We start from the raw sequence: 17,276 nt of genomic DNA on the forward strand, positions 1-17,276 counted from the left end.
CTATACCTATCCACCTAGAGAGGCAGTGACAGCTCCTTTGCAAAAGTTACTCAGGGAAGTCCTTATTCGAAACTGGGTGTCCCCTCTGTCTGTCCTCATTGTCCCAAAGAAGACAGATTCCCAGTACCAGATACACAGGGAGCCTGGGTTGATGAGGTCTCAGTTACCCCACAACTCCATGGTAGTGGACTCCGCTCTCAAGAGAGCCAAGAGTCCCAGGGACTGTGCTTCGGCACCCCCAGGGAGGGAAGTTAGGACCTTGGATTCTTCTGGGAGAAAGATGTATCAGGCCGCCATGCTCACTGCCCGTATTCAGTCATACCAGCTCTTCACGAGTATCCACTTGCGTAACTCGATGCGGCAGCTGTCTACTTTGGATGATGCCCTCCCTCCGGAGCAGGCCGAACCCTTTTGCCAGCTGCTCAAGCAGCAGAAAGCGTGTTGTAAATTCTTGGCCAGGGACGCTTACAACATTTTTAATGTAGCATCTAGGATCTCTGCTCAAGTTGTAGCAATGAGCAGAATCTCATGGCTGCGTGTTTCTGACCTGAACCGTTCGGTCTAGCAGAGGATCGCAGATGTTCCTTGCTGGGTGTATAATCTTTTTGGAGAGAAGGTGGAAGATCTAGTTGACCAGATCAAGAAGCATACTGATGCTATGGATTCTCTTCTCCTGCCGGGTGCCTTCTGCTACCACATCCTCAGCTAAGAGGTATTTTGGTGGGTCCTGGTGTGCTCCCTATTCCTATTGTAGGCGCAGGTACACTCAGGCGTCTCGCTAGCCTACTCAGGCTCAGCCCCAGCACACTCATTCTCGTCAACAGTGTGCGCCCATGGCCCCTGCTGCTCCCCAGCAAAAAGCAGGGATGGGTTTTTGACTGGCTCCAGCAGATAATAGCTGCCATAATGGCTGTACCACATGAACTTTATTCTTACCACAACATCATTCTGTATTTGTTTACACCGGAGTCTGCAAGCGCCTTTCCGGTACTATGTAAGCAACATTGAGCCTGCAAATAGGTGGGAAAATGTGGGTACAAATGTAACAAATAAAGTAAATTAGCCCATACCGGATGACTTGCCGGTTGTGGGGAGGTTAATGTTTTTTTTACCAAAGGTGGTTTTTCATAAGCTCCGACCGGTGGGTTCTTCAGATAGTCTGGTTGGGATACACTCTAAATCTGGAATCCAAACCTCCAAATTGCCCACCGAGAGCTCATTTATTCAGCTCTCGGCACAAGCAGATACTTGCAGAGGAACTCTCCGCCCTTCTGAAGGCCCATTCTGTTGAACCCGTTTCACCAGGGAAAGTAGGACTGGGGTTCTACTCCAGGTACTTCCTTGTGCAAAAGAAAAGAGGGGGGATGTGTCCCAGCCTAGACCTAAGGGCCCTGAACAAATTCCTAGTCTGAGAAAAGTTCAGGATGGTTTTCCTGGGCATCCTTCTTCCCATGATTCAAGAAGATTGGCTAGGCTCGCTGGACTTGAAGAACACTTACACTCATATCCCAATACTTCCAGCTCACAGGAAGTATCTTCGATTTCGGCTGGGAGCGCAGCACTTTCAGTACTGCGTGCTGCCCTTTGGTCTAGCATCAGCTACCAGAGTGTTCACAAAATGCTTAGTGGTAGTTGCAGTGTCACTACGCAGGCTGGGAGTGCATTTGTTTCCCTATCTTGACTATTGGCTTGTAAAACGCACCTTGGAGGACGGTGCTCGGGAGTCCATGCGGAAGGCTGTTCAGGTGTTGGAGCTACTAGGGTTCATAATAAATTACCCCAAGTCCCATCTCACTCCGGTTCAGAAATTGGAATTCATTGGAGCATTGCTCGACACGAGACCTGGGCAGACAACCTTCTGTCCCTAGTGTCCAAGGTTCGAGCGTCTGAGCAAATCACAGCTGAGCAGATGTTGAGACTATTGGGGCACATGGCCTCCACAGTTCATGTTATGCCCATGGCACGTCTGCACATGAGATCTGCTCAATGGACTCTAGCTTCCCAGTGGCATCAAGCCATGAGGAACCTAGAAGATGTCATCCAGGTGTCCACTGAATTTGCACATTCTCTCCAGTGGTGGACAATTCGATCCAGTTTGATCATGGGACGCCCATTCCAAATATTTCAGCCGCAGAAGGTGCTGATGACAGATGCCTCTCTCCTGGGGTGGCGAGCTCATGTAGATGGGCTCCACACTCAGGGAGCCTGGTCCTTCAGGAGACAGCTCTTCAGATAAACCTCCTGGAGCTTTGAGCAATCTGGAACATGCTGAAGGCTTTCAGAGATTGGCTATCCACCCAAATTATCTTGATTCAACCAGACAATGAGGTTGCAATGTACTACACCAACAAGCAGGGGGGCACCGGATCTCGCCCTCTGTGTCAGGAAGCTGTCTAGATGTGGCTTTGGGCATGCCGTCACGGCATGTTTCTCCAAGCCATTTATCTGGAAGGCATAAACAACAGTCTGGCTGACAGGCTGAGCAAGATAATGCAACCTCACGAGTGGTCACTGAATATGAGGGTAGCCCGTGAGATCTTATGAGTGTGGAGCACCCTTTCAGTGGACCTCTTTGCCACTCAGCTCAATCACAAGGTCCCTCAGTTCTGTTCCAGGCCCACTACAGACTATCGTCGGATGCCTTTCTTCTACATTGGGGAACAGGTGTCCTGTATGCGTATCCTCCCATACCTCTGATGGGGAAGACTTTGCTCAAACTTAAGTAAGACCACGGAACCATGATTCTAATTGCACCATACTGGCCGCGACAGATCTGATTCCCTTTTCATCTGGAGTTGTCCTCCGAAGAACTATGGAGATTGGAGTGTTTCCCGACTCTCATCACTCAGAATGAGGGTCACGTCTACATCGCAACCTCCAGTCTCTGGCCCTCACAGCCTGGATGTTTAGAGCCTAGAATTCTCCTCCTTGGGTCTTTCAGAGGGCGTCTCCCGGGTCTTGCTGGCTTCCAGGAAAAATTCCACTAAGAGGAGTTACTCATTCAAATGGAGGAGGTTTGCAGTCTGGTGTGACAACAAGGCCATATATCCCCTTTCTTGTCCTACACAGACTGTTTGAATACTTCCTACACTTATCAGAGTCTGGTCGCAAGACCTACTCCTTAAGGGTTCACCTCAGTGCAGTGCTTATCATCAATGTGTAGAAGGTAGGCCTTTCTCTGGACAGCCTTTAGTTCGCTTCATGAGAAGTTTGCTCTTGTCAAAGCCCCCAGTCAAACCTCCACCATTGTCATGGGATCTCAGTGTCATTCTCACCCAGCTGATGAAAGCTCCTTTTGTGCCACTGAATTCCTGCATCTGAAGTACTTGACCTGGAAGGTCGTTTTCTTGGTGGCTGTTACTTCAGCTCGTAGGGTCAGTGAGTTTCAGGCCTTAGTAGTGGATGCACCTTATACTAAGTTTCATAACAACAGAGTAGTCCTCCACACGCACCCTAAGTTTCTGCCTAAGGTGGTGTTGGAGTTCCATCTGAACCAGTCGGTTATCTTGCCAACATTTTTCCCCGACCTCATGCCCACGCTGGAGAAAGCAGCTCGCACACCTTAGACTGCAAGAGAGCATGGGCATTTTTACATGGAGCGGATGAAGTCCTTCTGACAGTCCGCCCAGTTGTTTGTTGCTTTTGATCCCAACAGAAGGGGAGTCACCATCAGTAAACACACCATGTCCAGTTGGCTAGCAGATTGTATTTCCATCGCTTATGCCCACGCTGGGCTGGCACTGGAGGGCCATGTCACGGCTCATAATGTCAGAGCCATGGCTGCGTCGGTGGCTCACTTAAAGTCAGCCTTCATTGAAGAGATTTGTAAGGCTGCAACGTGATGTGGTGTTCAGTCCACACATTCGCATCTCACTACTGCCTTGAACAGGATACCCAATGCAACAGTCAGTTTGGGCATTCAGTGCTGGAGAATCTGTTTGAGATTTAGAATCCAATTCAATCTACCTAGGCCTATTTTATTCTGTTCCAGGCTGCACTCTCAGCTAGCTGTATATAGTTTCAGGTTAATCTACGTTATGTCCTTGCCGTTGCGAGGGCCAGTTGATGTAAGTTTCATCACAACACAGTAGTTCTCCACACGCACCCTAAGTTCCTGCCGAAGGTGGTGTCGGAGTTCCATCTGAACCAGAAGTACATAAGTATTGCCACACCGGGACAGACCAAAGGTCCATCAAGCCCAGCATCCTGTTTCCAAAAGTGGCCAATCCAGGTTACAAGTACCTGGCAAGATCCCAAAACAGTACAATACATTTATGCTGCTTATCCCAGAAATAAGCAGTGGATTTTCCCCAAGTCAACTTGTCTTGCCAACATTTTTTCCCTGTTGTCATGCCCACCCTGGTGAAAGCAACTTGCATACTTTGGACTGCAAGAGAGCAATGGCCTTTTACATGGAGCGGAAGAAACCCTTCAAACAGTCCACTCAGTTGTTTGTTGCTTTTGATCCCAACAGGAGGGGAGTCGCCATTGGGAAAATGCACAATCTCTAATTGGCTAGCAGATTGCATTTTCTTTGCTTATTCCCAAGCTGGGCTGACTCTGGAGGGCCTTGTCACAGCTCATAATATTAGAGCCATGGCTACGTCGGTGGCGCATTTAAAGTCAGCCTCCATTGATAGAGATTTGCAAGGCTGCAACGTGGTCTTCAGTCCACACATTCACATCACACTACTGCCTTGAGCAGGACACCTGACGCAACAGTCGATTTGGGCAGTCAGTGCTGCAGAATCTGTTTCAGATTTAGAATTCAATTCAACCTACCTAGGCCCATTTTATTCTGTTCCAGGCTGCAATCTCAGCTAGCTGTATATAGTTTCAGGTTAATCTATGTTATGTCCTTTCCGTTGCGAGGCCCATTTGACCAGTGTTTATTGTTTTGAGTAAGCCTGGATGCTAGGGATACCCCATCTGTGAGAATAATGCAGCCTGCTTGTCCTCGGAGAAAGCGAAGATACTTACCTGTAGCAGGTATTCTCCAAGGACAGCAGGCTGTTATTCTCAGGCTGATTATTCTGAGGAGCACGGTTGCTCAATGGGCGGAAAGGCATTTCACGAATGTGTGGTGTGGCGCGGTGCTGCATGCGTGCCAGAAGACTCTATCAAACCTTTTTCATTTTGCTATGCATAATGCCAGTTCCTGGGCTGATGCGGATAGTTGACCCATCTGTGAGAATAAACAGCCTGCTGTCCTCGGAGACTACCTGCTACAGGTAAGTATCTTTGCTTTATTGGGATGTTGGGTGAATACATTCTTGTTGGTTACATTCAATGTTATCTAACCAACGCGATAAGCTCGGAGCCAGCCCTGATGGTTCTAAACTTCACTATATATTGAACTTTATCGTAAGAGTGAAGTAGTCACCACAAAAGTTTCCTGAGAACTCTATGCCATGATGAAAGGAAATTCCGAAAGAGATGAGGAGAAAAATTGTTGAAATATATCAGACTGGAAAGATTTACAAAAACCATTTCTAAAGCTCTGGGACTCCACAAAACCACAGTGTGAGCTATTATCTACAAATGGAGAAGATTTAACAGTAGTGAATATTCCCAGCATTAGCTGTCCAGTCAAAAGTCCTGCAAGGCTAAGCAACAACTCATCTGGGAGGTCACAAAACATCACAGAAGAACATCCAAAGAACTGCAGGCCTCTCTAGCCTTAGATAGGTCAGTGTTCAGTCAGAAGGTTGAGGCAAAAATGGGGTTCATGGGAGAGTAGCAAGGCAGAAACCACTGTTATCCAAGAGCAACATCTATGCTCATTTCATATATTCAAAAACACACCTAGATTATCCCCAAGCCTTTCGCGATAATGTTCCATGGACAGACTTGTCAAAAGTGGAACTCTTTTGACAACACAAGTCTCATGTCTGTCATAAAGCAAATAGAGCATTCCACAGTAAGAACATCCTACCAGCAGTTAAACATAGTGGTGGTTTTGTGATGGCGTGGGGATGATTTTCTTCCTCAGGAGCTGGAAAACTTGTAATTATTGAAGGAACAGTGAATTCTGCACTATACCAGAAATTTGTTTTAAAGGGAGCATCCCATCCGGTCATCAGTCCATGAACTAAGTCTATATCCGAATGGCTGAGGAGAAACAAAATTAGTTTTGGTTTGGCCTAGTTCAAGTCTTGACTTGAATCCAATAGATATACTGTGGCAGGACCTGAAAAGAGCAGTTCAAGCAGGAAAATCTATAAATGTGTTTAAATTAAAGCAGTTCTGCAGAGATGTACGGACATAGATTCCTCATTAGGGATATGAAATATTGATATCAAATTATAAGAAGCATTTGGTTGTAATTATGGCATCTAAAGGTAGTGCAACCAGTTTTTAAGTTGAAGGGGCAGTTACCTTTTCAAGTGGGTGATATTTATTTTATTTTAGAACATTTATATCCCACAGATTCCCACCATTGCGGGCACTATGTGGCTAACAACATATGGGTGTTGATTAATTTTATTCTCCGAGGACAAGCAAGCTGTTTTTCTCACTGATGGGTGTGACGTCCATGGCAGCCCCTCCAATCGGAAACTTTTCTAGCAAAGGCCTTTGCTAGTCCTCATGCGCCCATGTGCACCGCGCATGCGCGGCCGTCTTCCCGCCCGAACCGGCTCGTGTTCGTCAGTCTTCTTTTGTCCGCGCTCGGAACGGTCGTGTTTTGCGCCGTTTCACGCCCCTCAAAGTTGACCCTCGCGCGTCTTCGCGATTTTGTTAAAAAAAAAAAAAAAAAAAAAAGAGAGACCTTTCGGTCTTGTCCCTTCCTGTGTGTCCAGTTTGTTTTTTCCTGACGTAAGTTTCCTTTCGCTTTCGGGGTAGGCCTTTTTTGAGGCCTCGGTACGGGTTTTTTCTCTCCCTATTTTTGGTGCCCTTAGTCGCCATTACGAATTTTGATTTCGCCGGCGTGATTTTTCCGCCCATGTCATCGAAGTCTCCCAGCGGCTTCAAGAAGTGCACCCAGTGCGCCCGGGTAATCTCGCTCACTGATAGGCATGCGTCGTGTCTTCAGTGTCTGTGGGCTGGGCACCGCCCGCAGGCCTGTAGTCTTTGCGCCCTTTTACAAAAGAGGACTCAGGTAGCGAGATTGGCCCAGTGGAACGTGTTGTTCTCGGGCTCTTCGTCGACAACAGCACCGGAGGCATCGAGTGCATCGACATCGGCAGCATCAAGACCTCAGCATCGACTGCATCGAGGTATCGACCTTCTGCATCGTCGGTACCGAGACATCGAAAGGCTGCATTGGCGTCGGTGGTACCGGGACCTCCACTGTTGCTGATGTCGTCGGACGGTGGTGCTTCGACTGGAGTGCAGGTGAGGGCTGTCCATTCCCCTGCTGGTGGCGGTGAGCCTTCGGGTGGGTCTCCCCCTACCCTGAGGGCTCCTGCGGTACAGCCCCCCCCGAGACCGACCGACCTTCGGCCTCGGCCCCGAGGAAGCGACGGCTGGATTCTACGTGCTCCTCGTCGGTACCGGGAAGCTCCGGTGACATGCTTCGTTTGAAAAAATCAAAGAAGCATCGACACTGGTCTCCTTCCCGCATCGCTACCGAGAGCTCTGGGTCGCCGAGGGAGTCGGCACCCAGTAGGCATCGCACCGGGAGGACCGCTCATCCTCTGTTCAGGAGGTGTCGATGCGCTCCACCTTGGACAGCCCGGAACAGCCTCCACGCCCGGAACAGACTCTGACCTCAACGCCTGCATCGGCTTCCATGTCTTTCTCCACAGCCGCTCTGCACGAGAGTCTCCGGGCCGTTCTCCCAGAGATCCTGGGAGAGCTGTTGCGCCCTTCCCCTCCGGTACCGGGGGTGCTTGCAAGGCCCCACGGCTCCCCAGCAAAAGCAGGGGGCGAGCTTTTGACTGGCTTCAGCAGAGCATAGCCGACATCAACGTGTCAGTGCCGGGCGATCTGCCGGTCGGGGGGAGGTTGAAAGCTTTTCACCAAAGGTGGCCTCTTATAACCTCCGACCGTTGGGTTCTTCAAATAGTCCGGCAAGGATACACCCTCAATTTGGTCTCCAAACCTCCAAATTGCCCACCGGGAGCTCAATTCTACAGCTTCCAGCACAAGCAGGTACTTGCAGAGGAACTCTCCGCCCTTCTTAGCGCCAATGCGGTCGAGCCCGTGCCAACCGGGCAAGAAGGGCTGGGATTCTATTCCAGGTACTTCCTTGTGGAAAAGAAAACAGGGGGGATGAGTCCCATCCTAGACCTATCTGGTCAAGGAAAAGTTCAGGATGCTTTCCCTGGGCACCTTTCTTCCCGTGATTCAGGAAAACGACTGGCTATGCTCTCTGGACTTGAAGGACGCCTACATGCACATCCCGATACTGCCAGCTCACAGGCAGTATCTGCGATTTCAGCTGGGCACACGTCACTTCCAGTACTGTGTGCTACCCTTTGGGCTCGCCTCTGCGCCCAGGGTATTCACGAAGTGCCTGGCTGTAGTAGCAGCGGCGCTTCGCAGGCTGGGAGTGCACGTGTTCCCCTATCTCGACGATTGGCTGGTGAAGAACACATCCGAGGCAGGAGCCCTGCAGTCCATGCAGAGAACTATTCACCTCCTGGAGCTACTGGGGTTTGTGATAAATTATCCAAAGTCCCATCTTCTCCCAGTACAGAGACTCGAATTCATAGGAGCTCTGCTGGATTCTCGTACGGCTCGTGCCTATCTCCCAGAGACGAGAGCCAATAACTTGTTGTCCCTCGTCTCTCGGGTGCGAGCGTCCCAGCAGATCACAGCTCGGCAGATGTTGAGATTGCTGGGCCACATGGCCTCCACAGTTCATGTGACTCCCATGGCCCGCCTTCACATGCGATCTGCTCAATGGACCCTAGCTTCCCAGTGGTTTCAGGCTGCTGGGGATCTATAAGACGTGATCCACCTGTCCACGAGTTTTCTCAAATCCCTGTATTGGTGGACGATTTGGTCCAATTTGACTCTGGGACGTCCTTTCCAAATTCCTTATCCACAAAAAGTGCTGACTACGGATGCGTCTCTCCTGGGGTGGGGAGCTCATGTCGATGGGCTTCACACCCAGGGAAGCTGGTCCCTCCAGGAACGCGATCTGCAATCTCCTGGAGTTACGAGCGGTCTGGAACGCTCTGAAGGCTTTCAGAGATCGGCTGTCCCACCAAATTATCCAAATTCAGACAGACAACCTGGTTGCCATGTATTACATCAACAAACAGGGGGGCACCGGATCTCGCCCCCTGTGTCAGGAAGGCGTCAGCATGTGGCTGTGGGCTCGCAGTTACGGCATGTTGCTCCAAGCCACATATCTGGCAGGCGTAAACAACAGTCTGGCCGACAGATTGAGCAGGATTATGCAACCTCACGAGTGGTCGCTCAATTCCAGAGTAGTGCGGCAGATCTTCCAGGTGTGGGGCACCCCCTTGGTGGATCTCTTTGCATCTCAGGCCAACCACAAGGTCCCTCAATTCTGTTCCAGACTTCAGGCCCACGGCACACTGGCATCGAATGCCTTCCTCCTGGACTGGGGGAAGGTCTACTCTATGCTTATCCTCCCATACCTCTGGTGGGGAAGACTTTGTTGAAACTCAAGCAAGACCGAGGCACCATGATTCTGAGTGCTCCGTTTTGGCCGCGTCAGATCTGGTTCCCTCTCCTTCTGGAGTTGTCCTCCGAAGAACCGTGGAGATTGGAGTGTTTTCCGACCCTCATCACACAGGACGAAGGGGTGCTTCTACATCCCAACCTCCAGTCTCTGGCTCTCACGGCCTGGATGTTGAGAGCGTAGACTTTGCCTCTTTGGGTCTGTCAGAGGGTGTCTCCCGTATCTTGCTTGCTTCCAGGAAAGATTCCACTAAGAGGAGTTACTTCTTTCTATGGTGGAGGTTTGCCGTCTGGTGTGACAGCAAGGCCCTAGATCCTCGCTCTTGTCCTACACAGACTCTGCTTGAATACCTTCTGTACTTGTCTGAGTCTGGTCTCAAGACCAACTCTGTAAGGGTTCACCTTAGCGCAATCAGTGCAGACCATTACCGTGTGGGAAGGTAAGCCGATCTCAGGACAGCCTTTAGTTGTTCGCTTCATGAGAGGTTTGCTTTTGTCAAAGCCCCCCCCGTCAAACCTCCTACAGTGTCATGGGATCTCAATGTCGTTCTCACCCAGCTGATGAAACCTCCTTTTGAGCCACTGAACTCCTGCCATCTGAAGTACTTGACCTGGAAGGTCATTTTCTTTGTGGCAGTTACTTCAGCTCGTAGAGTCAGTGAGCTTCAGGCCCTGGTAGCCCAGGCCCCTTACACCAAATTTCATCATAACAGAGTAGTCCTCCGCACTCACCCTAAGTTCTTGCCAAAGGTAGTGTCGGAGTTCCATCTGAACCAGTCAATTGTCTTGCCAACATTCTTTCCCCGTCCTCATTCCTGCCCTGCTGAACGTCAGCTGCACACATTGGACTGCAAAAGAGCATTATCCTTCTATCTGGAGCGGACACAGCCCAACAGACAGTCCGCCCAATTGTTTGTTTCTTTTGATCCCAACAGGAGGGGAGTGGCTGTGAGGAAATGCACCATATCCAATTGGCTAGCAGATTGCATTTCCTTCACTTACGCCCAGGCTGGGCTGGCTCTTGAGGGTCATGTCACGGCTCACAATGTCAGAGCCATGGCTGCGTCAGTGGCCCACTTGAAGTCAGCCACTATTGAAGAGATTTGCAAAGCTGCGACGTGGTCATCTGTCCACACATTCACATCTCATTACTGCCTGCAGCAGGATACCTGACGCGACAGTCGGTTCGGGCAGTCAGTGCTTCAGAATCTGTTCGGGGTTTAGAATCCAACTCCACCCCCCTAGGCCCATTTTTATTCCTTTCCAGGCTACACTCTCAGTTAGTTGGATAAGTTGTTAGGTCAATCTCAGTTATGTCCTCGCCGTTGCAAGGCCCAATTGACCATGTTTGTTGTTTTGAGTGAGCCTGGGGGCTAGGGATACCCCATCAGTGAGAACAAGCAGCCTGCTTGTCCTCGGAGAAAGCGAATGCTACATGCCTGTAGAAGGTATTCTCCGAGGACAGCAGGCTGATTGTTCTCACAAACCCGCCCGCCTCCCCTTTGGAGTTGTGTCTTCCCTTGTTTTTGTCTTGCTACATATGGGACTGATGAACACGAGCCGGTTCGGGCAGGAAGACGGCCGCGCATGCGCGGTGCACATGGGCGCGCGAGGACTAGCAAAGGCCTTTGCTAGAAAAGTTTCCGATTGGAGGGGCTGCCGTGGACGTCACCCATCAGTGAGAACAATCAGCCTGCTGTCCTCGGAGAATACCTTCTACAGGTATGTAGCATTCGCTTTCTTGAACGTCATAATGTAAAAACTGTATTATGTGTTTATTCTGGTTCCCTTTGTCTAATAGTACATTTTGTTCGAAGATATAAAACCATTCAGTGTGACATATAAGCAATAAGGGAAATTGAGGGGAAAATCTTTTCTGTATAAGGAAATATAGGGCCAATAAATAGGATATTTATTTTGAGCAGCTTATGTTGGTAGTATGTTTAAAAGATAGAATTTTGCAGATAATGTTTCAGCCTTTAAGATGTTTTTTTTAACTGTTTTGATTTGTTTTGGAATTAATGATATTGGATGGAAAGTTTTTTATGCTAACAATTATTTCAAGTTCATGTACCCTTCAGTCAGAGTTAGAGCTTTTTGAGGCTTTTTCCTTCCAGTCCATGAGATATATTAAAGGCTATACACATTTAATATTGTTGGACATTTTTTTTTGTTGCTCAAAAGAGTATTTTAACATATTATGACTGAAAAAAGGTTACTTCACATTATATGTCCTTGGGTATATGAAGTAGTTATATATTCAGGTATATAATATGCGTTACTGTTTACGTTTATAGCCTGACTCATCAAGTCCTTTCCTCATAGATACAGAGTGGGGAAGAAAACCTTAATGAATCAAGCCCTTAGATAATGTTTTACTCATTCATTATTATAAACTAGCAAAAGTCAATAACTGCATTAAAGCCTTAATTGCTGTTTATCCACCTGCTTGTATTTGTTGTCCATATGCAGTTCAGTGGCAGAACCCAGGTCAGAAACACTTGAACCAAGTTTCTCAAACCACAGAAATAAGCATTACCCCCTTCCCCCGATTCTATAAATTTGCCAAAAATTACGTTCACAAATTTAGGTGTGTGCCTGATTTGTGCATGCAATTTAATAGACTAACCAGCCAATTAATGTCAATAATTGACCTTAATTAAGATTTACATACAGATCGTATAACAATCCACATGTAAATTCTAATGTGCGTACATTTATTTGGGGGGGGGGGCATAGCTAGGGTGTTTTTTGGGTGGGGGAACTTTCCAAAATTTAGCATGCATAAATATGGAATTCAGCCGTACCACACCTAATTTAGGAGCCAGCTTTTACACCTCCTTTTTCCCAGTGCCTAAAGTTAGGCACAATTTATGCCTTAAGCACTCTTCTATAAAGGACACATACCCTTTGTAGAATAGCGCTTGGCACATAATATTTTTGGCACTGATTTTTAGTCGCCACTTATAGAATTTACACCTTAGCGTATAGCGCATTAAGACATTTTTTTTCAGATTAAGTTAGTGAGCTGCTATGATGTAAATCATGCAAAGTAGCTCATTAACTGTGTGACCATATCTGGGGGAAAAAGTGACTAAAGTCATCAGAAACAAATGAGGCTTTAATGAATCCTGTTAGAGAAAACAATTTGTTGTGCAACAGTCTTAATCCCGTCCTTTTATATGAAAAATAAAAGTTACAGAAGTTCAAACATGTAACTTTTTCAAACTGCTTATGGACGCCCATGACATGAAAAATTGGCCATTCTCAACATTTTGAATCCACTACTTAAGTCACCTTTTCCCAGACATGGTCATATGTGAAATGGAATTATAGAATTCTGTTAAAGGAATAACTAAGCCTCTGCGAAGAAACGTTTTTGTGACCCTTTGCATAGTTAAATTTTGCATATTTTTTGTATGTAACTCATTTGCATGAGCGAAATACTATGCAAGAATCTTAAATATCGTGTTCAAAATGGCACACTTCAGCACGTGAGCCTCAAAGTATGCAGTTCTAGCTAGTGTACTTTTGATTGTTGTCTTAGGTATGTGAAAAAAATACGTGAAAAAGATTCACGTATAAACAGTATGTAATTTTGCATTTTAGGTGGTTCTTGAATTAACCAAGCAACAGATGCAGGAAGAAACAGTACTTATATTTAATATAATACAGTTGGGAACTGAAGTGATTGCTAAAACGTATGATTTATCTTCTGTCTCTTACCTAAAAAAAATCAGCCTGGATTACTATGACATTCAAGGTAAAAATCACTGGGTATAAAAAATAAATTAAAATTGTATGTCTGATGCATTGTCCTCCTTGTATTGAACTGTTAACCTATATACGTGAACATACTGAAAAGGTCTTTTGTTTACAATACAATTTTAAAATTGTTTTATCCAAGTAACTGTGATGTACAGTAGAAATAGTCTATATGAAGAAGACACTTACTACTAGATTTGGTAGTGTTATTCTTTTAATATGCATAGAGGCATATTTTCAAAGCACTTAGCCTTCCAAAGTTCCATAGAAGCCTATGGAACTTTGGAAGGCTAAGTGCTCTCTGTTCCCAGTATACATTATAGTAAGTCAAAGTAGAAGATGAACAATATCAGTGAAAACATCTTGTGTATAAACTTGCCAGAATCTAGTTTGTCACTTATTCATTTACACTTTGAAAGATGGATTGTTTTCTTAACTTTTTAGAGTGTTCTGTGACTTGCTTGCTTATGCTCACCTCATGCTATATCCCAGCTATATTTCTCCATGGACAAGCAGGATATAATTAACCATAATAGGTGGCATCATGATGGTGGTACCAGTTCAGATCTGCTATTCCAAAGCCCAGAATATTCTAGAAAGCTTTCTGGGCATTTGCAAATTGCATTCTACTAACAGTGTGCTTTCTTCTATAAATACATTATTTCTGGGTGAGTATAAGCCATCTTCACTCCTCAACCATACCTGCATTTCAGAAACTACTGTTGCTCAGATCACTTGCTTTAACCTACCGTAGGAACATTTGGGTTGTAAGATTTGCTCATCAACATTTGGAGTACCACATAACTTGTACCCTAAGGTTGGGGATCACCTGTGTGTGGCTGATTTTATCTTGCTTGTTCCTGGAGAAAAGGAGGATATTTAGCTATATCAGGGCCTCTCTGTGGATAGTAAGGTAAGCCAGTCACACAATCCCTCCCACCTCTGCCTCATGGTTCAAGCAGCTTGAAGCCATTATAACTATACAATGGACTGAGAAGGGGAGGAGTGGAGGAGTAGCTTAATGGTTCATGCAGTGGACTTTGATCCTGGTGACCTGGGTTTGCTTCCTACTGCAACTACTTGTGACCTTGGGCAAGTCACTTAACCCGCCATTGCCCCAGGTACAAAGAAACTTAGATTGGGAGCCCTCTAGGGACAGATAAAGTACCTGTATATAATGTATACAGTGCTACGCATGTCTAGTAGCACTATAGAAATGATTAGTAGTAGTAGGACCAATCAATACACAGGTGGAAGCACTTATACATGCCTAAAAAGCTTTCTAGGGTCTTCTAGGCTTTGGAGAGCAGATCTGAACTGATGCTGTTCTCATGATGTAAGGATTGTGGCTGATTTATCTGGCTGTCCATGTTACAGGTAAGTATTCTCTCTTTATTTATAAAATAAAGTTTTTGCAGCAAACTTTTGGGCTGTCCAATGAACTCGTGTATATACCCATCTGTGCACTTCTTGCATCTCTCTTCATATAGGGGAAGTAAGATGTGGATGGATTCCTGTGTACACCAATAAGCTAGAAATAGTCAGGCATCTATAGCACACGGCACCCACATTCATTACCAGCTCAGCCTTCACAGGGTTGAGTATTTTGCTCTCACCACTGTTCTCTCTTCTGTTCTGGCCACTGGCACTGCCTTAAGTTTAAACGGGAGAAATGGTACTTTGTTTTTGCATATAAACCTGGGGCAGTACCAACGGCTGAGCAAAGCAACATGCTGTGGCCCCAGTAAAAGAGCAAGTAGAGCTAATGCTGATGGGGGAGTGCCAGAGCAAAGGTTGGCACAAAGCACAAGAACACCTTAAGCCAACACGTCATAACTTCCTGGAGTAAGCACAAGATAAGCTATGTCCTCCCATTACTGCATTTGGGCACATGCTATATAGGAGTATGGAAAAGTGATGAGAAATGTGAGAAGAACTGGGCTGGGGATGGGATATGGAGAGGGTATTGTTCTGGTAATGGTGATCTTATACCTGAAATTTTGACAGGAAATTTCATTAGTTTGTTAAAAAAATTATTAAATTATTTTGAAGGTTTAAATATGTGGAATAAGATGAGCCAACTTATATACATTATATACAGTTAAACTTTGTTACAAGGGACTTCTGGGGACTAATAAAAATCCGTCCCTTATATCTAAGGTCCCTTATATCCAACCTGCAGACTTGAAAGCAATCAACGAAACAACTATCTTTCGAAAATCTCTGAAAACATTCTTCTTCAACAAGGCCTACAATGAACACCTACAATCTCACTAAGTCACCTCACCAACCCACTCAATTATGAAAGCTCACCTTATACAACTATCCTAATCACTCCCTTCCTTCTTCCCTCCTCCCTACCTGATTGCTTCACATTACTAATTGTATCTGTTATCTTGTTATGACAATGTCAACAAACCTATGTAAGCCACATTGAGCCTGCAAATGGGTGGGGGAATGTGGGATACAAATGCAATAAATAATAATAAATAATAACTGTGCATTAATGAACTTATTTACTCAATCACAGCCTACTGTTTCAGACTCTGTTTATTGGTAACAACAAAACATGCTGTATATGTAAACGTAAAGTTTGCCAACACATTTCAGTTAAAATAGTCCAATTGAGATGTTTTAAGACCATGTTCCTGCTTGATAACAGTGTTCATAATATCTGATTTGATATCGGCTTTGGAGTAAGTACACACAGGAACTCCAATATGTTAGCGTTTTACTTTCAAAAAGGAGACTATGATAAAATGAGAAGAACAGTGAAAAAAAAACTTAGAGGAGCAGCTACTAAGGTTAATAATTTACATCAGGCTTGGATGCTGTTCAAAAATACCATTCTGGAAGCCCAGGCCAAATATATTCCGTGTATTAAAAAAGGAGGAAGGAAGACCAAATGACAGCCGGCATGGTTAAAAAGTGAGGTGAAGGAAGCTATTAGAGGTAAAAGAAAATCCTTCAGAAAATGAAACCAATTGAAAATAATAAGAAACAGCATAAGGAATGGCAAGTCAGATGCAAAGCGCTGATAAGTATGGCAATACTTATGTACTTTGTTAGGAGTAAGTCAATGTCGAAAGTGTGCTGCAGTCTGTCAAGTCATCCTATGCTTTACTGAAATACATTGTGCATTCATTTCTTGGCAAAACATGTCTGCTTTTTCATGCAGCAGTGGCTATATGAAACCATTTAAACAGTGCAAACGCCTTGTCAGTGAAACCTTGGAATTGTGTAAAACGGTTTCTTATTACTGGAAGTCCACTATAACAGAACTAAAATACATGGAGGCAGGCGCTTTACAGTACATGCGAATGACTATTCAGGTGCTAGAGCTACTGGGATTTGTAATCAATTATCCCAAGTCCCACCTTGTCCCAGTTCAGAAATTGGAGTTCATTGGAGCTCTGTTGGACACAAGGACGTCTCGAGCTTATCTCCCCCAGGCAAAGGCAGACAATCTCCTAGCCCTAGTATCCTTGGCTCGAGCATTTCAACAGATCACAGCTCGGCAGATGTTGAGACTCTTAGGGCACATGGCTTCCACAGTCCATGTGACTCCCATGACATTCTACGTACGAGATCAGCTCAGTGGACTCTAGCTTCTCAGTGGTGCCAAGCCACAGGGGATCTAGAGGATGTGATCCATCTTTCCACCGACTTTTGCAGTTCCCTTGAGTGGTGGACCATTCGATCCAATCTGACCTTTGGGACGTCCATTCCAAATTCCTCAGCCGCAGAAAGTGCTGACAATGGATGCATCCCTCCTGGGGTGGGGAGCTCATGTAGAAGGGCTTCACACTCAAGGAACTTGGTCCTTTCAGGAAAAGGAACTTCAGATCAACCTCCTGGAATTACGAGTGATCTGGAACGCTCTCAAGGCTTTCAGAGATCGGCTGTCCAATCAA

General features: G+C 46.0%; 1 protein-coding gene across 1 annotated transcript in view; it reads left to right on the forward strand.

The window, feature by feature from the left end:
• Positions 1 to 17,276, forward strand: part of VPS13C (vacuolar protein sorting 13 homolog C) — a 992,635-nt gene that overhangs the window by 289,762 nt on the left and 685,597 nt on the right. Inside the window, exon 26 of the mRNA XM_030188422.1 lies at positions 13,207 to 13,360. Within this exon, the coding sequence (XP_030044282.1) occupies positions 13,207 to 13,360 (154 nt within the window). The remainder of the gene's footprint in view (positions 1 to 13,206; positions 13,361 to 17,276) is intronic.

This window comes from Microcaecilia unicolor, chromosome 1, assembly GCF_901765095.1.
Source record: "Microcaecilia unicolor chromosome 1, aMicUni1.1, whole genome shotgun sequence".
NCBI lineage: Eukaryota > Metazoa > Chordata > Amphibia > Gymnophiona > Siphonopidae > Microcaecilia > Microcaecilia unicolor.